The sequence below is a fragment of the Cetorhinus maximus genome, chromosome 2 (assembly GCF_964194155.1).
Source record: "Cetorhinus maximus chromosome 2, sCetMax3.hap1.1, whole genome shotgun sequence".
Classification (NCBI taxonomy): Eukaryota; Metazoa; Chordata; class Chondrichthyes; order Lamniformes; family Cetorhinidae; genus Cetorhinus; species Cetorhinus maximus.
The window spans coordinates 64,761,147-64,788,368 of NC_135880.1; the positions used below are offsets into that span (position 1 = coordinate 64,761,147).

The following is a 27,222-nucleotide window of genomic DNA, read 5'->3' on the forward strand; positions in this document are numbered from 1 at the left end:
GAGAGCTGGTACAGATACGCTGGCCTCCTTCTGCACCATAACAATTCTGTGACTTCTTGCTTCATTTGAGGGCCTGATACTGCAAAGGCTATGAGCCCTGACAATATTTCAGCAATAGTACTGAAGACTTGTGCTCCAGAACTAGCTGTGCCCTTAGCCATGCTGTTCCAGTACAGCTACAACACTGGCATTTACCCGGCAATGTGGAAAACTGCCCAGGTATGTCCTGTCCACAAAAAGCTGGACAAACCCAACCCAGCCAATTACCACCCCATCAGTCTACTCTCGATCATCAGTAAAATGGTGGAAGGTGTCATTGACAGTGCTATCAAGCAGCACTTAATCAGCAATGACCTGCTCACTGCTCGGTTTGGGTTCCACCAGGGCCATCAGCTCCTGAGCTCATTACAGCCTTAGTTCAAAAATGGACAAAAGAGGTGAGCTCTACAGGTGAAGTGACTAATCATATAACTAGGGATGTAGATAGGACTTTAAACTAATTAGTGGGGAGGAAGGTTCAATTGAAGGGAAGTTTAAAAAATCAAAAAGAAACAAGAGAGCAGAGGTGCAGGGTAGTCAAGAGGCGAACGATAATCAAAGTGTGACAGGAAGGGGCAGAAAATATAAGCAGATGAGTGCAACAGGAATTAGAACCAGAATGAGTAATAATGGTAGAAAGTCAAAGCTTAAGACTCTTTATGTGAATGCACGCAGCATTTGTAACAAGATAAATGAGTTGGTGGCACAAATAGAAATAAATGAACATGACTTGATAGTTATTACAGAGATGTGGTTGCATGGTAACCAAGACTGGGAACTCAATATTCAAGGGTATTCAACGCTCTGGAAAAATAGGCAAAAAGGAAAAGGTGGTGGGGTAGCTTTGTTAATAAAGGAAGGTATCAGTGCAGTGGTGAGTAGTGATATAGGTACAATAGATTGTGATGTGGATTCAGTTTGGGTGGAAATAAGTAATAGCAAGAGGAAGAAGTCACAGGTGGGAGTCATCTATAGGCCCCAAAGAGTCGCCTCGCTGTAGGACAAAGTATAAATCAGGAAATAATGGAGGTGTGTAAGAAGGGTGCTACAATTGTCATGGGTGATTTTAATCTGCATATTTTAATCTGCATTATGGACAAATCAGATTGGCAGGGGTAACGTGGAAGACAAATTTGTTGAGTGTATCAAGGATTGTTTCTTAGAGCAATATGTTGCAGAACCTACCTGGGAACAGGCTATTTTCGATCTAGTAATATATAATGAGGTAGGATTAATAAGAGATATCATAGTCAAGGATCCTCCAGGGGTTAGCGATCACAACATGGTAGAATTTCAAATTTAGTTTGAGGATGAGCAACTCGGGTCTCAAACCAGTGTCCTCAACTTAAATAACGGCAATTACAGAGGTATGAAGAAAGAGTTGTCTAAAGTGTGCTGGGAAAATAGATTAAGGGGAAGGTCAGTGGATGAGCAGTGGCAGACATTTAAGCAGATATTTCATAACACTCAGCAAAAATTTATCTCGGTCAAAAAGAAGGACTCGATGAGAAGGATGAACCACCCGTGGTGGTCAAAGAGAAGATCCAATCAAAAACTAAGGCACACAAAGTGACAAAAATTAGTGGTAGGCCAGAGGATTGGGAAATTTTTAGGAACCAGCAGCTAAAAAGCTGACTAAAGATGACTAAAAAGCTAATAAAGAGGGGGGAAATTGATTATGAAAGTAAGTTGGCAAGAAATATAAAAACAAACAGCAAGAGTTTCTACGGGTATATAAAAAGAAAGAGAGTAACTAAAATGAGTGTGGGACCCTTGGCGGATGCGACTGACGAATTGATAATGGGGAACAGGGAAATGGCAGATAATTTAAACCAATATTTTGCATCGGTCTTCACGGTGGAGGACACTATAAACATCCCAAAGATATCAGATAAGCAAGGAGTTAATGGGAGGAAAGATCTTGTAGCAGTCTCTATCTCGAGGGACAAAGTATTCGACAAACTAATGGGACTAAAGGCAGACAAGTCACCAGGACCTTATGGCCTGCATCCAAGGGTTTTAAAGGAAGTGGCTGCAGAGATAGTGGAGGCATTGGTCGAAATATTCCAGAACTTGCTGGATTCCGGGAGGGTCTCAGTGGATTGGAAAACCGTTAATGTGACACCCCTGTTCAAGAAGGAAGGGAGACAAAAAGCAGGAACTAAAAGCCAGTCAGCCTAACATCTGTCGTTGGGAAAATGCTAGAGTCCATTATTAAGGAAGAAATAGCAGGACATTTAGAAAAGCTTAACGCAATCAAACAGAGTAAACATGGTTTTGTGAAAGCGAAATCATGTTTGACAAATTTAAGCAAGAGTTCTTTGAGGATACAACAAGCAGAGTTGATAAAGGGGAACCGGTAAATGTAGTGTATTTGGATTTCCAGAAGGCATTTGATAAAGTGCCACATAAAAGGTTATTGCACAAAATAGGAGCTCACAGTATTGGGGGTAATGCATTAGCATGGATTGAGGATTGGTTAACACACAGAAGACAGAGTCGGGATTAATGGCTCTTTTTCAGGTTGGAAAGCCGTAGCTAGTGGAGTGCCAAGGATCAGTCCTGGGGCCTCAATTATTTACTATCTATATTAATGACTTGGAGGAGGGGGCAGAGCGTAATGTATCCAAATTTGCTGATGATACAAAAATAGGTGGGAGGGCATGTTGTGATGAGGACAAAAGGAATCTGCAAGGGGATATAGATAGGGCTACTCCAGAGAGTTGTGGAGGTTAGATCACTGAAAGTGTTTAAAGAGGAGGTAGATAGATTTTTGAAACATTGGAGAGTTGAGGGCTATGAGGAGCTGGCACGAAAGAGGAGCTGAGGCCTGGGGCAGATCAGCCATGATCTTATTGAATGCTGGGGCAGGCTTGAGGGGCCAAATGGCCTACTCCTGCTCCTATTTCTTATGTTCTTATGAGAGTGACTGCCCTTTACGTCATGGCAGCATTTGACCAGGTGTGGCATCAAGGAGCCCTAGCAAAACTGGAGTCAATGGGAATCGGGGGAAACTCTGATTGGAGAAATACCTAGCACAAAGGAAGATGGTTCTGGTTGTTGGAGGTCAATCATCTCATTCCCAGGTCATCACTGCAGGAGTGGCTACAAGAGTGTTACAAGAATCTTACAGTGAGCAACTCACCTCCTGACTCCCCAGAGCCTGTCCACCATCTACAAGGCACAAGTCAGGAGTGTGATGGAATACTGTACACTTGCCTGGATGAGTGCAGCTCCAACAACACTGAGTAAGCTGGACACCCTCCAGGACAAGGCAGCCCGCTTGATTGGCACCCTATCCATTCACTCCCTCCACCACCGAAACACAGTGGCAGTAATGTGTACCATCAACAAGATAAACTACTGAAACTCACTAAGCCTCCTTGGACAGCACCTTCCATACCCATGACCACTACCATCTAGAAGGTCAAGCACAGCAGAAACATGGGAACACCACCACCTGGAAGTTCCCCTCCAAGCCACTCACCATCCTGACTTGGAAAAATATCGTCATTCCTTCACCGTCGCTGGGTTAAAATCCTGGAACTCTCTCCCTAACAGCACTGTGGGTGTACCTACTCCTCAGGAACTGCAGTGGTTCAAGAAGGCAGCTCACTACCACCTCCTCAAGTGCAATTAGGGATGGGCAGTAAATGCTGGCCTAGCCAGCAACACCCATATCCCATGAAAGAGTAAAAAAACTATTTTCTTGGACATCTCTGAGGCGTTAAACAGTATGGCTGGCTTGATCTTGGGTTAATACTAAAACCACTCTCGATTGGTCATGAGGAGACATTCCATCGAAATTGAATCGTGACCTGCTATCTGTTCCTCTTCCTTTTGTTTGGTGGATGTCTCTATATCAGGACAGTCACGACCTCAGTGGAAATAGGTATCAAATCTTCATCTCTCCTCCCTATGACAGTATGGGCTGTTGTTCAAGTTTTTTTCATTCATGCATGGGTGTGGATGTGGCTGGCTAGGCCAGCATTTATTGCCCATCCCTAATTGCACTTGAGAAGGTGGTGGTGAGCTGCCTTCTTGAACACTGCAGCCCATGTGGTGTAGGTACACCCACAGTGCTGTTAGGGAGGGAGTTCCAGGCTTTTGACCCAAAAAGTACATTTACATTGTTTGGAAATTGGATTTGCTTCATTCCAACTCACTAAAATAATTGAAAATCCAAACCTTACAATCCTGCAGTTATACTGACATTATGACCACTATGACTTTTAAGTAAATATTGCAGCCTACAGGATCTTTCACAAGTGCAGTGAGTATTACTGTAGTAGAAAGAAAGGATTTAAGTAAGGCTAATTAGAGTGGAAACACTTTGGGTAGAACTAAAAAGCAGCAAAAGATATCAGACACTGGTGCGGGTTGTATATTGACTAATTGATGTGGTTCAGGACAAAGATCAAGACAGCATATAGGACAAACAACAGTTATTATGGGATTACATATTTTTCCACATAGACTGGGGGAATAGTAAAGGCAGTAATTTTCTAGAATTTCTATTTGGGAGAGCATTCTGGATCAAGGGGAGGAATTTTGTGGAATAGTGTAATAAGGGTATTAATGAAGCAGCAGCCCATTTTACATCTCCTGATTTTATCGCAAAACACTTTGGTTTCCAGGTTGCACTAAATCTCTTTCCCTTCAGATTGGTCAACTGGTCTTTTTCCACTCAGTAAATTTCTTAAAGGTTTTGTTTATGCGCTGGATGTCGAACTTAATTTTACAACTCATATAATATCACATTTACAAAAGTGGGGTAGGAATGTGTTTGGAAACCTGGGATGGATTTTTCAGATGGCAGGGTTTCCCACCCCACCACGCGAAGAGTCAGTGGGGAACGCATCCCCATCGATGATGGCAGCCATTTAACGACTGGAGACGGGACTTCCACCCCTCCCCAAGGGCCTCAGAGAGCTGCTGGCCAATCTGACTGGTAGCTCTGTTGTGACAGCAGCGCCACCAGGAGCAGTGGGACTACAGGCAGCCACCATAGGACCAGATAGGTGCCGGGTCCCATGGAGGGGACAGGAACGGAGGCCTGAGGAGAGCGGCATGGGGTTGTGATAGAGAGGCAGATGGGGTGGGGAGCACCTATAGGGGGTGGGGGGAAGATTTAAGACATCGGCAGGGAGGGTTGTCCAATCTGGAAAGGGGGCCAGGGCCAGTGATGGAGGAAACCCCTCCTTTCCCGCCTCAGGCATGAACAGGGTGATCTGCCGACACCACTACCTTCCCCCCCATCCACCCTGGACTGCTCCCACCAGCCTCAAAATTGTGGCCCTAGGCTTCATTCATCCCCCATAAAATTGCGGCAAGTTGGAGAATTTTATGGCCCCCCCCCCCCGCCCCCACCAATCCCTCTCCCACAACCCCGCAAAACCCAATAGTGGGGGACCGTAAAATTTTGCTCTGGTGTATGAACAAATGACAATGAGATTTCCTTTTCTTACAAAGGCACCTCTGAAAGCTTCGACAGCTGCCTCAGTTACTGCAAGTCAGAGTGGCACTAAGGTAAGTGAGCAAATAAGAGTAACATCTGTAACCTAGGGATTTCCGTTTGCAATAATTTACAATAGAAACAGGCCAGTGGGTTAGGGCCTCATTTTAGGAGAAAAGGTTAAACATAAATTGATACTGGCACTCAAAATATTGAGTCTGTAAAAGGACACGTTTTTCTTTGGATCCAGATCTTGACCGTTGCCATGCACACCAAATACAATCTGAGGGTTCTCCTTTCTATTTGCTCTCAGTCCTGTCTGCTCTGTGCCCTCTCTTCACCTCTCCCACTGTGATTTTGTGCCTTCCTAGTACATCAATTTGCCCTTTGAATGAATAAGAATACTTTGTGATAATTTCCTTATTACAGGTTGGATATTGAACCTCTGCTAACAATAAAACTGATATTAACTGGAAAAAGGATGGGTGATATGGGGTGCAGGAAAATCCTAGTTGGCAAAGTGAAGGCCCTGCTGAATGTTTTCTTCCTTTTCCCACCCAGCAGCTGACTAAATTGACAGGCTCTTGGTTGCTTGGCAGGAAAACCAATAGCAGGGGGCCACAGCCAGAGGCCCCTTAGAGATAGTACCTGGTAATCAGGAAGGGGTCATGGGCTACAGCTCAAGGCTTGAGGAAAGGAGTTGGGGAGGGGATAGTGATCATGCCACGGGTTGCAGATAGGGGCTTTTAGGGAACGTGTCGGTTATCATGGCAGGGCAGAAGGGAGGAAAAAGGATTTTTTTTTGTAGTACTGGCTGCAGCACACCTGCTACTCCTGAGTGCTGTGAAAAGCAGTTACCTTCTGGAGCCAGCAGCTGTCACCTCCATTTTGCTGCCAGTTTTACAGAACCATAGGAAACCTGAGTGACAACTATTTAAAAAAAAATAAATTAACTCAGGCTCTGAACTGCACTGGGGAAACCTGATTTAAATATAATAGTAAAGTCTTCCACCTCTCCGAGGTGGGACACATGTTAGTTGTAAAAGTGGCAGCAGCTGCATTTGTGTCAAGGTACCACTGGGTTTTTGTTTTTAATCATTTACCTATCCTCCCCACCCCCCTGCCCAACCTCCACCTGCCCATCATGGGTGGTTTGGTATTGAGGCCTATATGGTTGACACCACTTAGTCAGCATATCACCAGCAATGACATCCCCTCCTATACCCTGACAATTTCCTGCAGAGGTCCCAAGGTTTCATTCTGTTCTCTATCTACATGTCACTTCTTGCTGACATTATCCTTGAGAATTGGACCAGCTCACAGAATCATGAATTGACCTGTTACTGCATTGGCATAGAGAAAGGTGCTGAAATTGTTTGGGTCACGTCTTGCCCTGTTGGCACTGCTGAACTTGGTGTCAATTTTAGGAAGCTGCTTTATTTGCCTGGGGCAGGCAGGTTAAAACCTTCAGTAACATATTTCACTGCTGTCAGAATATGTCTCGAGTGCGATTGGGCCGAAATTTTCAAAACACACCTTTTATGTCTTTAAAGGTTAAAGATCCGGTTACACTTCTGGCAGAAACTCTTCCAAGTGAAGCACCAGACAAATCAGGTCCTAAATACACTGGCCCTGTGGTGAAGGTACACATGAAATTTCTTTCCTGAGGCTTTCAGTCTTTGAATAAGATTCCTGATACTGCATCATGCATTGGTCAGTTTCATGGTCGAGTTCATATACATTTGTACACATGAAATCAGTCTGGTTAGGCTGGCCTGTTACAGTCCAGTGATATCACTGTGTGACAGTAATGGCACCCCCTGCTGTTCCCAAATCCACTACTTGGTGCAAAAACAAAAATTGCTGGAAAAACTCAGCAGGTCTGACAGCATCTGTGGAGAGAAAGACAGAGTTAACATTTCGAGTCCATATCGGACTTCATATGGATTCGAAATGTTAACTCTGTCTTTCTCTGCACAGATGCTGTCAGACCTGCTGAGTTTTTCCAGCATTTTTTGTTTTTGTTTCAGATTTCTATCATCTGCAGTATTTTGCCTTTATCCACTACTTGGTGGCCCTATTACCTTATTTTTAAATCACAAGAATGCATGTTATTCTACCATGCTTGAGAGTTGGTGCTGTACCATTGCCTGAGTGTCCTAAAATAACAACTTGCATTTAAACAAGATTTTTAGGTTAAAAAAATGTCCAAAAGTGCTTTGCAAAGAGGCAAGAAAATAAATGGAGACCAAGCCAAAGGAGAGAGTGCGATTGGTGATGATAGCTTGGTCATGCAGTTGCATTTTAGGGAGGAGTTCTTAAAGGAGCAAAGGGAGATAAAGAGTAGGCTTTGTCAAGGAGGGAATTCCAGAGCCTGGGTAAAGATAACTGAAGGCGCACCCACTAATGACAGGGGAAAGGGGAATGAGGACGTGGCGGTGATAAGAAAAGCCATCACTGGGGGGATACACTGGAGGCAGGAGTGGAAGAAAGATAGGGTAGTTCCATTGAGCTTGACAATGGAGGAGATGCATTGGAGGAGGAGGCTGTTCAACCATGTCAAAAGTTACAGGGAGTTCAAGGAGGGGTAATGCATCACAAACAGCCATAGAGGATCTCATTGTGATCCTGGTTAAGGTTGTTTTGTTGCTGTGATAGAGGCAGAAACCAGACTGTGGACATTCAAAAATTGAGCTGGGGAAAGTTGATCAGACATTTGGGAGATGACGACACAATTAGGGAGAGGGAAGGGAGGTTACTGATGTTAAAGATGGGACTGTAGTTTGCAACAACAGAGGGTTGGGTTTTTTATCAGGAAAGGATGATGGTGATTTAGTTAGGTTCTGTGTGAGGAAAGGGCACTACTTATAATGTTGCCTAGCTTGGAAGCCAAGAAGGACCTTGGGTGGTCAGCAGCTACAATGGGAATCTGGTCAAGTCAGCATGAGTTGAATCTTATGAAGAAGATGAGCTTGGAGAGAGCACGAGGGAAGAGAGGAGAGAGATTAGACATAAATGTCAGTTTGGAGCTAAGGCAGGAAGGAATCTAGTTTTGTTTAGTGAGCAAGGAAAAGGGGAGATTGCAACAGAGATGGCTGGATGGATGATTTAAATCTTAGTTACAGAGAAAGAAGGAAAGAACTTGTATTTTCTAGCATCATTCATGATATTAGGAAGTCCCAAAGCGCTGTGCAGCTAGATATAAGAATTTCCATATACATCTTAATGCACTCCATCCTATGCTCAAATTCACTTTTGAGGTTGAGCAGTCTAACTTGCTCCCTTCCCTTGTTGTGCTAGTTGAGAAATCCACTGATGGGTTCGTATAGCTCCACCTGCTGTAAGATTGGCTTTATCAGTAATCTTGTAAATAAAGCCCTTGCTATTTGCTCACCTTGCAAGCTTGATGCAGAAATAGAGCACATCAAAGCAATCCTGTGGGACAATGGTGATCCTGATCAGATCATTGTTCGCTAAGTAGTGCGCAAACTTATAAATGGGCCGAAGGCCACCACATTCAGACCAGAAAAGTGCCTGCTCTACCTCAAATTACCCTGAAAAGGCGAAGTATCTCAAAAATTTGAACAACAGGTAAACAAACTTGTTTCACACTGCTACTATGCAGTGGCAACACAAGTGGTATTTTCCACTAATACGAGCTGCTGTCAGTCCAAAAAGACATTCTGGTTAGCACATGATTGAGCAACATCATGTATGAATTTCTGTGCCAGTGCGATGCCAGGAACGTGGGCTGTACATCCCAAAGATTGACTGACTGAATCAAACAGCATGTTCCTTAGGTTGCTCTTATAGGCATAGTACAGACAGTACTCAACCAGCCCATGGTTGTAAAACCCAAAATAAATACTGTTAGATGTAATTCTGTGATTGGGCAGCACTTGCTGAACAATCCTGAGTTTGCTAATAGCTACATCAGCTAGCTATCCAACGAATCTAGGATAATCAGTCATGTTCATAATGTGATTCATTTACACTTGCTAGAAGTGACATACGTTCATAAGCAGGGACTCATTCTCTGCAAACAAAAGGGATATGTCCCAGCCTTGTGCCTTTTTCGAATTACCCGGGTTGGGGAGCCTATAGTTCCCCATTTCTTCCTCCATGGTAATGCCTCGGCCAGTCAGAGTCTACTAGTCAGCACTCTGTTATCCTCTAGTATAAATTGTTGTGATCATTTGATATTTTCAGGAAGCTGATCATTCCAAGAAGGCGGCTGAACTTGTTGGAGAAACTGAAGAATCTATACCTCCTGATTACAGATTTACAGAGCAAGCTGATCCTAAGGTTCAGACCAACAATTAATTTGTATTAATTCAATTATTGTTACAGTACTTTACTTTCAAAATATTTCCTGTATGCATAAGAACATAAGAAATAGGTGCAGGAGTAGGTTACATGACTCCTTGAACCTGTTTCACCATTTAATAGGAGCATGGTTCATTCTTGACCTCAACTCCACTTTCCTGCCCTATCTCCATATCCCTTGCTTCACTTGTGTCCAAAAATCTAACAACATCAGTCTTGAATATTCAGTCACCAGGCACACACTGCCCCCAGGAAAGTGAATTCAATGATTTGCAATCTTCTGAATGAAGAGATGTCTTCTGTCAGTTTGAAATGACCATTATCTTATCCTAATTGTATGCCCGCTAGTTAGCCTCTCTGCATCTACTCTGACAAGCCCTTTCAGAATCTTATATGTTTCAGTGAGATCACCTCTCATTCTTCTACACTTCAGAAAGTGATACGTACATTCTACTCAATCTCTCCTCAGAGCATAACCCTCTCACCTCAAAAATTAGTCTAGTGAACCTTCATTGCAACCTCTCTAAGGCAAATGTATCCTTCTTTTGATACGAAGATCAAAACTGTACGCAGCACACCAGGTGTGGTTTCACCAAAGCTCTGTACAATTGCAGAAAAACTTCCTTACTCTTGTACTCCAACTTTTTCGCAATAAAGACCAACATAGCATTTGCTTTCCTAATTGCTTGCTATACCTTGCATATTAATTTTCTGTGTTTCTTGTACAAGGACACTCAAATTCCATTGAACACCAAGGACTGAATTTTTCAGGTGGCGGGGGGAGGGGCTCAGCAGGAGCGGGTGAGGGTGGTCGCAGAGCTAATTGCCGCCCGCGATCAGCTTCACACCGCCATTTAAGCGGGCAGGCCAATTAAGGCATGCCCAGCATAAGACGCGAGACGTAGCGCTCAGCGCTACCTATGCGGGGGTGGGGGAGGATGGAGAGAGAGTCGGGGTCAGCGCTGCATGCTTGAAAGAGCGCTTCAATCTCCCTGAGGCACAGAGCTGCCTCAGGGAGATTGAATCGCGACTGAAATTATTAAATACATGGATTAAAAGTTTATTTAAATAAGTCCCCTCATATGACTGTGTCACATGAGATGGGACATGCTTTTATATTTAAGAATTTTTTTTATTTATTTAGTAAAAGCTTTAGGAAACCTCATCCTGCTCGTGGATGAGGTTTCCTAAAAAACGTGAAGGCCGCTTGGCCTTTTCACCTGCCCGCCAACCTTAAGGCTGGACGGGCAGCGTTAACAATTACATTAATCACTTCCTTAATGGCCTTAATAGACCGTTTAAATATCGGCAGGTACGCAGCCGACTCTGGCGCGCACCCGCTGAATGAAACATCGCAATGACGTAGGGACGCACACCCAATGTCATCAAGTGTCATTTTACACATTGGCGTGTTGGGCCCGCCCCCGTACATCGGCTGAAAAATCCTGCCCCAACATTTAGTTTCTTACCATTTAAAAATATTCTGTTTTTCCATTCCTATTGCCAAAGTGAATAACCTCACACGTTCCCTCATTATACTGCACCTGCCACCTTCTTGCCCACTCGCTTAACCTGTATATTTCTCTGCAGACACTTTGGGGGAAGATTCTTCTAGCAGTGCTATGCAGACTGTGTTGATTCCCCAGGGAAAGACAGTGTCATGGATGCATGGCCCATGTGGTGTTCTTCAATTTTTTGAATATTAGAAATACTTTTATAATTTATGGCACAACAGCAAAAATGATCCTACAATCTCAGTACTTCTTGAAATGTGAATACTGAATAGTTATTCTAAAACTAACGTCAGTACACACGAATGCTCACCATTGTTTAATCCAGCGACATAGTAACTTGGTGTGTGGCTGTTCAACTTACTGATCAAATGAATCTGTTATTAGTGGTAATGGGGCACTACGAAAATCATCATAGGATTGTGCCAAGGCAACACGATTAATGAAAGAAATCTTGATTGACAAGCCTGTTTGAGTTTTTAAGGGTGTAGCTAATGGGATATATAAGGGGAACCAATGTATATAGTGTATTTGGATTTTCAAAAAGCATTCAATGAAATGCCACACAAGAAGTTATTACACAAAATTAGGGTTTATGGGATTGGGAGTATTATACTAGCATGGATTGGGTATTGGTTAATGGACAGAAGACAGAGGGAAGGAAGAAACATACCATTTTTCCATTGGCAGGCTGCAACTAATAGGGTACCGCAAGGATCATTGCTTGGCCCTCGGCTATTACTATCTGAATCAATGACTGAGATGAGGGGATTGAGTATAATGTATCCAAATTTGCTGATGATGCAAAGTTGGGTAGGAAAGCTCATCACGAGAAGGACACAAAGTGGCTAGGGAGGGTTTAAAAGGTTAAATGACTAGGCAAGAACATGGCAAGTGAATATAATGTGGAGAGATGTGAAGTTATCCATTTTGGCAGTAAAAATAGAAAAACTGAATACTCCTTAAATATGGTAAACTTGGAAATATTGATAATCAGAGGAATCTGGATATCTTTCTACAGGAATCACAAAAATTTAACATGCAGGAACAGCAAGCAATTAGGAAAGAAAATTGTATGTTTGTCTTTATCACAAAAAGATAGGAGTATAAGAGTAAAGAAGTCTTAAAGCAGTAGGAGAGGGCCTTGGTGAGACCACACCTAGTACAGTTCTCATCTCCTTATCTAAAGAAGGAAACAAAGGTTCACTACACTGATTCCTGCAATGAAGGGATTGTCCTCTGGAGAGAGATTGAGTAGACTAGGCCTATAATCCCTAGAGTTTAATAGAATGAGAGGTGATCTCATTTAAACATAAAATTCTTAAGGAGCTTGACAGGGTAGATGCTAGGAGGATGTTCCCCCTGGATGAGTAGTCTAGAACAGAACAGGGGTCAACCAGTTAGGACTGAAGTGAGGGGAAGTTTCTTCAGTTGTTGGGTTGTGTGAACATTTGACATTCTCTATCACTTGAGTATATACAAGTCTGGGATCAACAGATTTTTGGATACTCAGGAAGTCAAGGATATGGGGACGGTGTGGGAAAGTGGAGTTAGAAGATCACTTATTGAATGGCACAGCAGGCTTGAGGGGCCAAATGGCCTACTCTGGTTCCTATTTCTTTTGATTTCATGAGGTTTACATTGATACGTATACACGACATTTACACAGGAATGATTTCTCTCAGATGCAGAAATATTTCACTTTTTTAATTCATGGATGTGGGCTTCGCTGGCTAGGCCAGCATTTATTGCCCATTCCTAGTTGCCTTTGAGAAGGTGGTGGTGAACTGCCTTCTTGAACCGCCGCAGTCCATGTGGTGTAGATACACCCACAGCGCTGTTAGGGAGGCAGTTCCAGGATTTTGACCCAGCAACAGTGAAGGAACGGTGATATATATCCAAGTCAGGATGGTGACTGACTTGGAGGAGAACTTCTAGGTGGTGATGTTCCCATGCAATTACTGCCCTTTTCCTTCTAGATGGTGGCAGTTGTGGGTTTTCAAAGTGCCATCTAAGGAGTCTTGGTGAGTTCCTGTGGTGCATTTTGTAGATGGTACACACTGCTGCTACTGTGTGGTAGGGGGAGTGAATGTTTGTGGATGTGGCGCCAGTCAAGCAGGCAGCTTTGTCCTGGATGGTGTTAAATTCTTGAGTGTTGTGGAAGCTACACTCATCCAGGCAAGTGGGGAGTATTCCATCACACTCCTGATTTGTGCCTTGTAGATGGTGAACAGGCTTTGGGGAGTCAGGAGGTGAGTTACTCACCACAGGATTCTTAGCCTCTGACCTGCTCTTGTAGCCACGGTATTTATATGGCTAGTCCAGTTCAGTTTCTGGTCAATGGTAACCCCCAGGATATTGATTTGTGTTGCTGCTTTGCCAGCTACTTTCTAAATTCTAAATATTTCCGCAGAAGAATCTGATGAAGTTGTTTCTTGTAACAGGATAAAGATAAAGTGGCCCCTTCCTCCACTGGTCCAGGAGCAAAACCAAAGGCAACAGAGAAGGTAAGGCTCAAGGTGAATTTAGTTCCCTGTAGTACAACTCATCAGGACACTATTCCATAAGTCATTGACTCTCATGAGTTTATTTAATTAAGGGTAGTGATAAAAGTTTGTTAAAGGATATCACCTCACTCAGTGTGAAGATTAGGATCATAACTCCAGCTATTGTTCAAGATTGGAGGACCCCACACTCTCATGTTCTGGGTTTTGGAAGAGACAAAATGGTATGTTTTGCCCTTTCTGTTGGGCAAGAGAACAAGGGAAACATGAAGATAAACAGAGAAATGATTATTTATCCCATTGAAAATTTATTCCCATTGCTGCTAAATAATTTGGGCCTATATTTTCTGGAGTTTAGAAAAATGGGAGGCGATCTCATTGAAACCTGCAAAATTCTGAGGGGGCTTGATAGGGTGGACACGGGGATTGTTTCCGTCACAGTCTCAGGATATAGGGCCAATCCTTTAGGATTGAGATGACGAGAAATTACTTCACTCAAAGGGTTGTGAATCTTTGGAATTCTTTATCCCAGTGGGTTGTGGTTGCTCCATCGTTGAATATATTTAAGCCTGGGATAGACAGATTTTTGGTCTCTCAGGGGATTGAACAATATGGGAAGCAGGTGACAAATTGAGTTGAAGCCCAAGGCCAGCCACGATCATATTGAATGGCAGAGCAGGCTCAACAGGCCATGTGGTCTACTCCTGCTTCTATTTATTGTGTTCTTGTGTATCCTTCTATCTCCTGAAATGCCCATTTGGATCTTGTAGAGAAACCCCTCTCCAACTGGTGTTTACCAGTTAAAGGCTCCATTCTTAACCACAAGACATTGCTTCGATAAGTAGGGCCATCCTGCACCTTTAAGGTACTTTGCCAGTTCTATTACTTCAATAACATTGAGATTCTACACCCTGCACCTCCTTGGTAATGTGAATTCCAACAGAAGCCAGTTGTGCAAATCTGATGAACTCCAACCCAAGGAAATGGGTCTGATTTGAGAAGTTTCTTGGTCCAATTCTCTTTCTCAATGTAGTCAGGAATTAGGTTTTAGATTGTGAATCCGGTTTCTGCGTGGCATTTATGGGACTGATTGACAGTGTAATCAATTTGAGACTCATCACTTTTGTTTTGCTATTTGTATGTGAAAATGGATGAATGTCAAAACATTAGTTTCATTTCCCTTCATTTTTAGCTGCCACTTAATCCCTTTCCTGTTCATTTTTGGTAAAAGCTGCTAATGAGCGAGCTGACTATTTGAAAGACTTTTTGAGAATGTTTGTCTCCTACCCCCACCATTTTGACACCCTTCCTTTAATTGGTCCTGGCCATTTACCTTTCACTTACACTTCACTTTGTCTTAGGCTTTTGAAGGAGGGAGGGGCGGGTTGAGGTTCTGTAGATTGAAAGTGCTCTTTTTCATCCAACCCCACTTCTCACTTTGTTTTAGTCATGGTTAATAAGGGAACGCCCGCTCTGCTGTCCCACATGCTGCATTGTTGACTCGGGGCAACATTGGCTGAGGCTGCCTGCTGACCGAGGGAAATGGCACACAGCATGTGAGGATCTAAAAGGAACAAAATTTAGCAAAGAGATGCTAGTCACACTACTTTTTTAAAAAATATTTCCGTAGCATTGTGGAATTGTCTCATTTTTATGTATGAATTGGTTTGATTTTACTTTGTATCTCAGATCTGTAATATGTTTGAGACTGATTGTCATGTTTCCTGACAGATACTGACAAAAGCTGACCTAGTAGAAAGTATGTCATCAGATTTCGACTCCTGTTCTTCAGCTTCACATTCTGGGGCACAGGTGTCCAAGCAGAAAGAGGTATGGCCTATTACTACCAGTGTGTGCATGTATTCCATGCTTTGAACCGTAAAATGTTTTTTCTCAAAAAGGTTTCATTCTTTAAATGACCCGTTAAACAATCAAATGTCTACTGTACTTGCATGTGAATGAATAGTTGTTGGATACACTAAAATCAGTGCTTGTTTTCACTTGTCAAAAGCAGGCTGGATTTCTAAGACTCCGGAATTTATTAGGATTGAGAATTAAGTACTCTAAAATTACTTTATTCCTTTATTGATTTATGTATGGATTCTCATTTTAATACTATAGAATATATTTTCATCATTAACCCAATTTGCCTTGCCCCTAGAATCTTCCTAATCCAAAATCAGTGGATGGACAATCATATGCTGCATTTCCCAGGATCTACGATCTGAGTGCTGTTGCCCACTCAGGCATAGGATTGTAGAATCACCCCTCAGTTATCTGGCAGATTTCCCCTCTCTCTTTCTCACCTTCAACATAGAAACAGAAGTGGGCCATTCAAACCCTGGAGCCTGTTCCACCACTTAGTTGGATTGTGGCTGATCTGTACCTTAATCCCATTTACCAAGGGCAAAGGAAGCTGACAGTGCTATGCATAAACTTGATGACATAAAGACTTGGATCAGCTTACTCTTTTAAAACATCTGCTTTCCTCTGTTCACAGCCTACCTTGCCATCTGCTATTCTTAACTCTAGGACCCGTGCATGTTATATCTACTGGTGTTTTAGTAAAGCCCTTTCTCTTGAGCTCTCCGTACTGGAATACTCTGCCTGCAAATCATGTTCTCTCACTCAAGTGAGAAATAAAAGAATCATAGGTTATAGAATTTACAGAACAGAAGGAGGCCATTCAGCCCATTGTGTCTGTACCAATGTTAGTTACTCAACTGGAACTGTTTTCCTCTTATTGTACTAGGTGTGAAAGAACTGGGTGCAGCAAATAGAGAAACATTGAGTAGAAAGGCCTGCCCCAATGGTCAGATAATCATTCGGGTTCCTTTCATGGATTTGTGATTCTCCTTGCCCAGTTTTCCTTTATTCATTGTGCCAAATTGATCCTGCAGTAACTGAAAAAATCTGCCTGTCTTCTTAGTCCCAGGAAGGGAAATGCAACACCTGAATTCTGGCAGCAATAGTATTTCGCAACAAATGTGAATAAATTGGGAGAAGTTCATCCAATAGCGTGGATTCCCAAGATTGCATGACTTGAGCATTGTTCTCGAGCTGATTCTGAAGTTGCGATCCCACCTCTTTTAAATAGAACAAATCATGTCTACTCTCCTCACTGGGGCTTCCTTCCTGCTAGGCTGTTCTGCTGAAATCAACAATTCACTGGTTTCCATGCAACTAATAAAATTAATAAAACTAATAAAATTCAGTAATTTTCTTCGTAGATCATTTTCATTCAATATATTCCCCTGGAATTCCCTATGATCTGACATTTCATTCACTGGGTAAAAAGGCACTTTCAAGGCATAGTAGCCTAAATTTTCTGAATATTTTTTTTTAAATGAGTATTCTTGAAGTCTAATTGCATTATTTTTCTTAAAAAAAATCTCCAAAATATATCCATGCAATGAAATATTACAGCATTTCCAATATTGAGCTCGTGCATGCTACTGAACACAGCACTTAACTAGACTGAGTAGATAATGAGTGATAGAAAACTGCAGCTTTAAACCTATCTATAACAATGGACTAATGCATTCCCACATGCTGGAAGTGTAAGCCAGGCTGCTTCAACACCCCAAAAAAAGAGTGACGTAGGAGCAGAATCACCAAAGGTAAAGTCAAGTATGAGCAGGAATGCTTTGATGTGAAATACAAAATACATTCCTAACTTAGCACCTGAATGTATTACTTGCTGAAATTGTTTACTTCCTTGCAATGGTGAATCAGTTGAGTTGAGGAATTGCCTGCTACATATCACAGATTGGTTACAGCACAGAAGGAGGCCATTCGGCCCATCGTGTCTGTGCCGGCTCTCCAAAGGAGCAATTCACTTAATGCCACTCCCCTGCCATCTCTCTATAGCCCTGTACATTGTTCTTTTGCAAGACAATTAGGGAGGTAACAAATGCTGGCCTAGTCAGCGATGCCCACCTCCAGTGAAAGAATAAAAAATAATAATCCAATTCCCTCAAGTAACTCAATTGAACCTGCCCCCACCACACTCTCAGACAGTACATTCCAGAGACCACTCACTGCATGAAAAAGATTTTCCTCATGTGTCATTGCTTCTTTCGCTAATCACCTTAAACATGTGCTCCCTCGTTCTCGATCCTTCCACCAGTGGGAATAGCTTCTCCCTATCTCTAGATTTTGAACACCTCATATGCCAATAATACATAATAAATGCGAATTCTATCTTTCTTTACTAGTTTTGAATGCAAAATATCACCCAACTCCCATTTTACTTCTCACTGAGAAGCTGTTCTGTTATTTTAGAGTTTGGGTCAATTAGTTGCACTCTCAGCTCCAAGTTAGAAAGCTGTGCCAAATCCCGCTCTAGAGACCCGAACCAGTAACCAGGCCGACACTGCAGTGCAGCACTGAGGGAGTGCTGCACTGTCAAAGGCTCCATCAGTACTGTACTGGGAGTGTCAGCCTGGATGTGTGCCCAAATATCTTGAGTGGGTCCTGAATCCACAATCTTCTGACTCAAGGATGAGTGTGTTCAGAATATTAAAATATTGCCTGCCATCCTGACCTCAGAATGTTGTGCTCCTGCAGCGGATCAGAAGGAGTGGGGAAAGCAGAGAAACTATCTACCAACTTCCAAATTTCAAGCTGAACCTATCCAGAAACAGGACTGGTGTGGCCCATAATTGGAAAGTTACATGTGCCAGCAAAAATAAAATAGACCAATTCCCGAAATAAAAATAAAATACTGTGGATGTTGGAAGTCTAAAATAAGAACAGAAAATGCTGGAAAAACTCAGCAGGTCTGACAGCATCTGAGGAGAGAGAAACAGAGTTAATGTTTCGAGTCTGTATGATCCTTCAGCTCTGAAAGAAAGTCATACGGACTCGAAACATTAACTCTGTTTCTTTCTCCTCAGATGCTGCCGGCCCTGCTGAGTTTTTCCAGTATTTTCTGTTCTCAGAACAATTCCTGAGTTTGCTGAATGACCGGGCTATGTCACTAGATTTTCAGTTCCTCCGCACCAGATACCCTGCACATAAATGACAAACTTGGATTCAAAGGTACATTTCCTACTAGGTGGAAAAGGCTTCGGGTTTTGAGCTGAAGGGCGGTGGGGCTGGGCAACTGTCCCTCAGTCTACTGTGATCTGAAATTCCTGGGATAAGATTATTAGCATAAAAGGAGTAGGTAACTGTGCCATTTATAGCACTGCTAGTTATCTGCCCTGCAGAGGGTATAAAGTGGGAACAAACCTTTGAAGGAACACCTTGTCGCTATATTTATGAGGGAGGCAAGCTGTTGTGGCTGCATTCTCATCTTGGCCCCACAGAAATCTTCCCTTCCACTGCCAGAAAGCCCACACCACTCCTTTTTCAAAGTTACCAGTGCAACTCTGCATAGAAGTGATCGATCCTGACTGCCAATCAGTGAGGTGCCATTCAATGCTCCAAATAAGTGAAAACTGATTGTGAAAATTTAATGGGCTCAACTATGAAAATGATACAGAATTTTTGGGGAATGGTGACCTTAGGGCTGAGTATTTTTGGCTGCAGTCCCATAATGCTATAGAGAACAGTATGGAATCAAAAGAATCTATTCACCCATCAAATCTGCTGCCTCCAGCTGACTACAGTTGATCAGTCGTGGTCTCAGCCTCCTCGGGGAGATAAACGATCACAGATAGAAGCTGCAAGAAGATTATATTTCAACTTTGTTTTTACAGTTTTTATGGTACTTTGCCTAAAATTGACAGGCAAATACACTCTGCAAGACTGGGTTCTTATCTCATTATTTTACATGGAGCAAAAAAAATTACTAAGAACCTAAATACAAATACAAGCCAAAATGCATCTTCCTGCTTGTTCCAGCTTCCTGAATAGAAACCAGCTGTTTTATATTTAAAACAAAAACAGAACCACCTGGAAAAACTCAGAAGGTCCGGCAGCATCGGCGGAGAAGAAAAGAGTCGACGTTTCGAGTCCTCACGACCCTTCAACAGAACTGTTGAAGGGTCATGTGGACTCTAAACGTCGACTCTTTTCTTCTCCGCCGATGCTGCCAGACCTGCTGAGTTTTTCCAGGTGGTTCTGTTTTTGTTTTGGATTTCCAGCATCCGCAGTGGTTTTTTGTTTTTATCTCTGTGTTTTATATTTAATTTACTGAATAGAGTGATATTTTATTGCAACATTTGTTTCATCTTATTTATTCTTTTAAAATAGGCAAAAAATCAACCTACTGCTAAACCTGATGCAAAGAAAGCCCGTAAACTTTAATGCCTGAAAAACCAGGTAACCAGAAATTAAATGTTAGTTTTTCCTCTTTTGTTCAACATCAGTGTACAAATAGGATATTGATAGAGGCAAGGAAAACCCAGCTGGACATTCAAGCTGTGGCACCTCCAACTTAGCTAAGTGATCTTGTTCCACTGTCACAGTATTTAAGACTGTTTCTATCTCATTGCAGACCCACTATTACCCAGCGCTCCAGGAAGTTTGTCATTCTCACAGTTCCCCATTTTTATCTTCTTTGCAAACCCACAATTACAGTAATATTGAGGTGATTTTAACCCATGCTGCCCAATGGGACTGAGCAGTTAAAATCGCCACTGAAAACCTATTGCCCTGTTCCTGCCTGTTGCCACTTTAACTGGGTCCTTTGTTTAGGCAGCTAGCGTGCCCTTCCAAATCAGTAAGGAGCTTCACTAATAAGTACCAATTGGGATCCCATGATGTCATTAGGACTCAGTGGCATTTTAACTACCAACTATGCAAGATGCCTGCACTATCGTCCTACTCAGTAAAGCTTGTCGAAGAAGAAGCACAAGCCCTAAAAGATTAGATTTGTGTTTATCATCCTGGAGCTAGGAAGATCAGGAGTGCTCCTCTAATCCCTACGAGAAAAGTCCGGGTCACCATGCCGGGCAGTCCAGCTTCCTACCACGAGATTCTGCCACTTCTTGGTCCCTGGTTTTCAGGCCCCGTAAGTTACCTGCTGGAGGAAATTGCAGCTCCTCCTACATTATTTGAATGTCATGTAAGCAGTCTGAAAGCACAGAGGCAGTGGAGAGGTTGGGAGTAGTGGTGGTAGAGAGGGAGAGCTAGGTATCGTATGGAAGCTGAGTGCATGTCAGTGAATGGTGCAGCATGTAGATGGATCTTTGCAGGGAGTTGATGTGAAAATATAGGTTGGAAAATAAGCCATTGCTAGAGATGCTTTGACTATAATTTGATAGTTAAAAATGAAACTGAGAGGGCTGTAGTACCAAGCTGGACAACATGACTAAGAAAGGCATTAGATGAAGATGGTGTGGTTGACAATCCCTGTACACACTGGAATGCAAGTTGGATGGTCAGCAGTTTAGTGGATTTAAGGGTCGTGGGTGCAAGAGGTGGGTCTCATGGATTAGACAAGTTTGGAAAGAATACTGGGTGGTGACAAGATGTAACCTAGAGAGAAATGGAGAATCCGAGCTAGGGTGGGTGGAGGAAGAGACTTGGTGTGGTGAGCAATGGTAAGGAGTGGAATTTGCAGAAGCCACTGAATAAATGGTTTCCATCTTGGTGATAAAGAAATGCTGAGACCCTTGGTTGTTGGAGGTGAGAGTGGAAGAGGCAAGGGTGAAGGGTTCAAAGAGACAGCAATGGAGAAAAAAAGTTGGGTAGTTACCTTAGCTCTCCATGTTGTTTCTAGAGTAGTGGGCAATGAATGAGATCCAATGGATCATGATGTGATCCAAATCTAGTCGAAGCTGGCTAAGGCGGTTGTGTGCCAGGTACCATCAAGCCTGTATGCCTTGTATTTGGGGACAGAAAATGGGGATTGTACTGGGGGAATGATTGGGATGGGAGACAGTGAAGGTTTTGCTGGGGACAAGGGCATCAAAGCTGGAGGCGAGGAAACAGCACATCAACAGCTGTGGAGGTGTCAAAGTGAATAGAGGAACAAAGGTTAGGAAATTGGTAGTCACAGCCCAGTCAATCCTGCAGTCTTGGCCTTCAGTGTCTGGGTGTGGTATCTGATAGGTCACTCGAAGGAGTCCAAGTTGATGTGGCAACGTGGACGTTTACATGCATATTGTAGTCTGGAGCTATGAATAGTGTTGGTAGAGGCTCTGATGTTCTTTCCATCACATGGCTGACCAGGAATCTGTCCTGCTCTTACTCCCTGCCATTGGCATGTGTTGGAAGGATCTGCAGTTGTTAATCAACCTATTTGGCTACGTTATGAACACAATTTCGTTGGCCATCAAGTCCTGCGTTGGGACTTGAACCTGGAGCTTTGGCTCAGAGGCAGGGAGGCTATCCACAGTGCCACAGGACCTCCATTGTGTCTGGGTACTGGTGCACAATTAGGAGAGCTGTCCTGCAGACAGCTAAAGCAACAATTTGACATTAATGCAGTTACGGGACAATATTTATCAGCCAACATTCAAAACACCTCTATCATGATCCCTGGGTAAAACATGTCCCATTGGGCAGGAGAGATCTACCATAGTTGCAACCACACTGGCTTGGTGCATCCTTAGCTGTCCATATCATTGATTCCAAACTCCATGTAGGTACATGGCTTCACCAGAACAAGGCCTAAGAAGCCTCTTGCTGATTACCACTATTGACAGTGGATAATCAGAGAACTAAATGGGAAGAGAAGCTTCATTAACAATGGTGCAGCCCAGAGCATTTGTGTAAGACACACAAGGCTGAGAGTTTGCAAGCATCTTCGATCAAAAATGCTGGCTGGAGGATCCTACTTTCCTCTTCCTGAGGTCCTGGCCATCAATGCCAGTGTCCAGCCAATCAAATTCACTCCATGTGACAATTAAAAGCAGCTGTGCAAACATTTCTTAGAGCAGAGAAACACAATATTCATCTTGTCTATTCAGTAATTACACTCCAATAATTTCCATATAGGTTTTCTTGAACCCCTCCATAATTTCAGGAGGAACTTAGGAGAAATGGCACAGGTGGCAGTTTATACAATTTCTCCAGGGTACCTGCCAGAACTATAATGGGAGATCAGGGAACTATACAGAAACTCGACTTAGTATTTATTGTATTTATTTTTGTAATTACTGTATTTTTTTGTATTTTAAACTAATAGTTTGTTTTCTTCTTCTATAGGTTCTGGTTTAAAAACTGACCACTGTGCAAATATTTTTTTCATTGGGAATGTGCCTCTGTATAAATAAATATCTGTGGTTTCCTTTCAATTTTCTAAAGAGCTGCTGTAACATGACTTATGGAGATGTAATGTTTTGAACACTCAACGTCGAGCATAATAGAAATTCAAACTCAACTTACTAATTGTTGCTTTACATCACTATGAAATAATGCTTGCTCTCTGAAGGTTCACAAACTGGATTTATATATTTAAAAACTGAAATCTTTTTCTAAGTGGGAAGGATGCTATATTTGTAGGAAATGTTTATTGCTAAAGTATTTTATGCTACAAAAATATTAGTGTTACATTTTTGTTGTGTGATAAGTACTGCAGTACATTAGGCTGTACAGTTCTCGAATTTTCAGTCTGAGGCAAAAAGCATCTGAAGACGGCACAATAATCAATTCTGACTCCATCCCCCTCCCTGGGAACTCTCTGAGGCTGTAACCTTGGTGTTGTAGTTGACCCCGAGCTGAGCCTCTGACCATATACTCATTCTATCATCAAGAGTACTTACTTCCACCTCTGAAACATTGCCATTCTATCCCTGTCTCAGCTCATCTGCTGTTGAAACCCATATTCATACCTTTGTTACCTCTAGGCTTGTCTATTCTATTGCTCTCCTGGCTGGCCTCCCATCTCCCATTTATCTAAAACTCTGCTGCCCACATCCTAACTCGCACAGAGTTCCATTCACCTATCAAGACTGTGCTCCCCGACTTACATAAGATCCAGGTCTGGAAATGCCTGTGTTAAAATTCTCATCCTGGTTTTTATGGCCCCTCTTCATCTCTGTAATCTCCTCCAGACCTACAACTCTTCCAATTCTGCAAAAGCATAGTATGGTAGATGCCAGAAGTCAGAAATGAAAACAGAAAATTCGTGAAATACTCAGCAGGTCTGGCAGCATCTGTGAAGTGAGAAACAGAGTTAACAGTTCAGGTCATTGACCTTTCATCAGAGCTTCCCCCAATTCTGACTTCTTGAGCTATTCCCCAATTTTAATTGCTCTACCATTTGTGGCCATGTCATCAACTGCCTAGACTCTAAGCTCTGGCATTCCCACCCTAAACCTCACTGCCTCCTTTAAGATGTTCCTTAAAACCTACAATTTTGAAGCTTTTGGTGATCTGTCCTCGTCTCACCTTACATGACTCGGTGTCAAATTCTGTTTGGAAACTCTCTTTTAAAGCACCTTAGGACATTTTACGAAAGGGGCTATCGTAAGTGCAAGTTCTTGCACAGTAAAATGTTTACATTGACTGTAAAAGGCTGGTATAGCAATCCAGATATTCTATATTTTTCTTAAAACTGCAGCACATAAAGCATTTTGTTTGTTCAAGTATGCTTTTGGATTATGGCTTTGGGTGTATTATAGAACATGAATTGTGGGTATAAAGAGAATCTGAAAATAAAATGCATTGAACTTGTAAAATATGATTGTTGTTTTGTTTGTGTATCTAATTAATTTGAGAAAAGAAATATAAGGAATACTTTTTAAATATCGATAGGCAATTTCTGTACAACAGTGAGACCATCCCCAGTGTCTGCAGATTGATATGTTTAGCATATGATGTTGTATAAAGATAGGACATGAAATATCTGGGTCCAAGTCTGTTCAGCTGAGCATGTCGATCACCTGCTCCTTTCAGTTAGTAATGTCTTCCTCATCATTTTTATTTCTTGTCTCAAAGACTGGACAAATTGTTCTGGACATCACATTTCTATTAAAGCTCTTACAAGTTCAATAACTACTTTATTTAATATCCTAAACCAATGTAGAGAATATAAGTGGAATTAGTGACTGAAGGACTTGTAGCAAAATACATTTGTTTTGAACCTAACTTGGAAGAAACAAATAAAAGCAGAAAATGTTGGAAATACTCAGCAGCATCTGTGGAGAGAAAAATAGAGTTACATTTGGGGTCGACTCATGAGGTGAGAGTTACTGCCCTTGACACCAAGTGTGGCATCAAGGAGCCCAAGCAAAATTGAAGTCGATGGGAATCATAGGGAAAAAACTCTCCACTGGTTGGTGTCATATCAAGCACAAAGGAAGATGGTGGTTGGAGGCCAACCATTTCAGCCCTAGGACATCACTGCAGGAGTTCCTCAGGATAGTGTCCTCAGCCCAACCATCTTCAGCTGCTTCATCAACGACCTTCCCTCCATCACAAGGTCAGAAGTGGGGATGTTCGCTGATGATTGCGCAATCTTCAGTATCATTTGTGACTCCTCAGATACTATGCAGCAAAATGTGGACATCATCCAGGCTTGGTTTGCTAAGTGGCAAGTTACATTGATGCCACACTTAGTGTCATACAATGACATCTCCATCACGAGAGAATACAACCTTCTCCTCTTGACATTCAATGGCATTAATATCACTGAATCCACCATCATCCATATCCAGGGGGTTACCATTGACTAGAAATTTAACTGCATCAGCCACGTAATTACTGACACTACAAGAGCAGGTCGGAGGCTAGGAATTCTGTGTCAGGTAACTCACCACCTGACTCCCCAAAGCCTGTCCACCATCTACAAGTCAAGAATGTGATGGAATACTTGCTTGGATGAGTGCAGCTCCAACAAACTCAAAAGCTCAACATCATTCAGGACAAAGCAGCCCGCTTGAATGGCACTCTGTCAACTATTTTAAACATTCATTTGCTTCACCACCAGCACACAGCAGTAGTTATTTGTGCAATATACAAGATGTACAGCAGTGAGCAAGCCTCCTTCGACAACACCTTCCAAACCCAGGACCTCTACCACCTAGGACAAATGTAGCAGATGCATGGGTGGTCTTTGGAGAGTGGATCAATGGTGTGAGTGCAAAGAGTATAAATGTGCCTAATTCCTTAGATAGCACCTTCCAAACCCATGACCACTACCATCTAGAAGGAAAAGGGCAGCAGATAGCTGGGAACACTGCCACCTGCAGGTTTCCCTCCAAGCCACTCACCATCCTGACTTGGAAATATATCGCCGTTCCTTCACTGTCGCTGGATCAAAATCCTGGAACTCCCTCCCTAACAGCACAGTGGGTGTACCTACACCACATGGACTGCAGCAATTCAAGAAGTCAGCTCACCACCACCTTCTCAAGGGCAATTAGGGATGGGCCACAAATGCTGGCTTAGTGACTGCTGCTTGTACCCCAAGCATGAATTTTTTTAAAAATCAGCACTGGAAAAAGTTGTGCAACATGTTTTGAGCAAATTCAGAGGAAAGGAAAGTGGGAAGAGAGCAAGAACAAAAGGGAAGGTCTGTGATTGGGTGGAAGGCAGGAGAGTTAAAATGACAAAAGAGATGATGGTGCACTGCAAAAGGAGATGATAATGGGACAAGTAAAAAAAACATATTGAGAGGTGGAAATGGGAAAGCAGAATCATTACCAACAGCTGCAATCCTAAAACAAATAAATGGAGGCACAGGTTATTATCTGAAATTTACAGTCTGGAAGGCTGTAAAGTGCCTTATTGAAAGATGTGGTGTTATTCCTCAAGCTTATGTTGAGTTTTGTTGGAACAGTGTAGGAGGCTGAGGACAGCTAGGTCAGAATGGGAGTGGAGCAGAGAAGTAAAATAACAAAAACTGGATGTTTAGGGATACCTTTTTGGATTGAATGGAGGTGTTCTGCAAGACAATCACCCAATCTGCATTTGGTCTTCCCAGTGTAGAGGAGATGGCATAGTGAACAGTGAATACAAGGTACTAAACTGACAGAAGTAAAAGTAAAATCACTATTTCACCTAGGAACGTTTAGGGCCTTGGACAGGGAGGAGGTAAAAGGGCAAGCGTTCGCATCTCCTATGCTCACACAGGAAGGTGTTGAGGGAAGAGGAGGGGGTATTGTGGTGACTGAGGAATAGAGAAGGGTGTCATGGTGGGAACAGTTCATTCAGAATGCTGAAAGGGGAGGGCAAGGACATTATCCTGGAAGTGACAGAAATCATGAAGGATGATATAGTAAATGTGGAGACTGATGGTGTAGAAGATGAAGATAAGGAGAACCCTATTATGGTTCAGGAAGGGAGGGGAAGGTGTGAGAGTAGAAGTGTGGGAAATGGAACAGAAATGGTCTAGGGCCCTGTCAATAATAGTGGCCGGAATCCTTAGTTGAGGGAAAAGGAAGACAACATCTACAGTATGTAGCTTTTAAAAGTAACTGTATACTTTACAACAGTATTCATTATTAGCCAATTTCCTATAGCAAGAATTTAGAATTTTCCTTCTCAC

General features: G+C 42.6%; 1 protein-coding gene across 8 annotated transcripts in view; it reads left to right on the plus strand.

The window, feature by feature from the left end:
- Positions 1-24,412, plus strand: part of cast (calpastatin) — a 247,581-nt gene extending 223,169 nt beyond the window's left edge. For 3 of the 8 annotated variants that reach the window (XM_078565578.1, XM_078565545.1, XM_078565600.1), the window contains 8 exons: positions 5,512-5,568; positions 7,048-7,137; positions 9,704-9,799; positions 13,776-13,838; positions 15,567-15,665; positions 17,387-17,455; positions 20,037-20,105; positions 22,938-24,412. In XM_078565578.1, coding sequence (XP_078421704.1) covers positions 5,512-5,568; positions 7,048-7,137; positions 9,704-9,799; positions 13,776-13,838; positions 15,567-15,665; positions 17,387-17,455; positions 20,037-20,090 — 528 coding nt within the window. In that variant the 3' untranslated portion in view covers positions 20,091-20,105; positions 22,938-24,412. The remainder of the gene's footprint in view (positions 1-5,511; positions 5,569-7,047; positions 7,138-9,703; positions 9,800-13,775; positions 13,839-15,566; positions 15,666-17,386; positions 17,456-20,036; positions 20,106-22,937) is intronic. The other 5 variants (XM_078565609.1, XM_078565589.1, XM_078565537.1 and 2 more) reach the window with 4 other exon arrangements.
- The last annotated feature ends 2,810 nt before the right edge of the window (positions 24,413-27,222 follow it).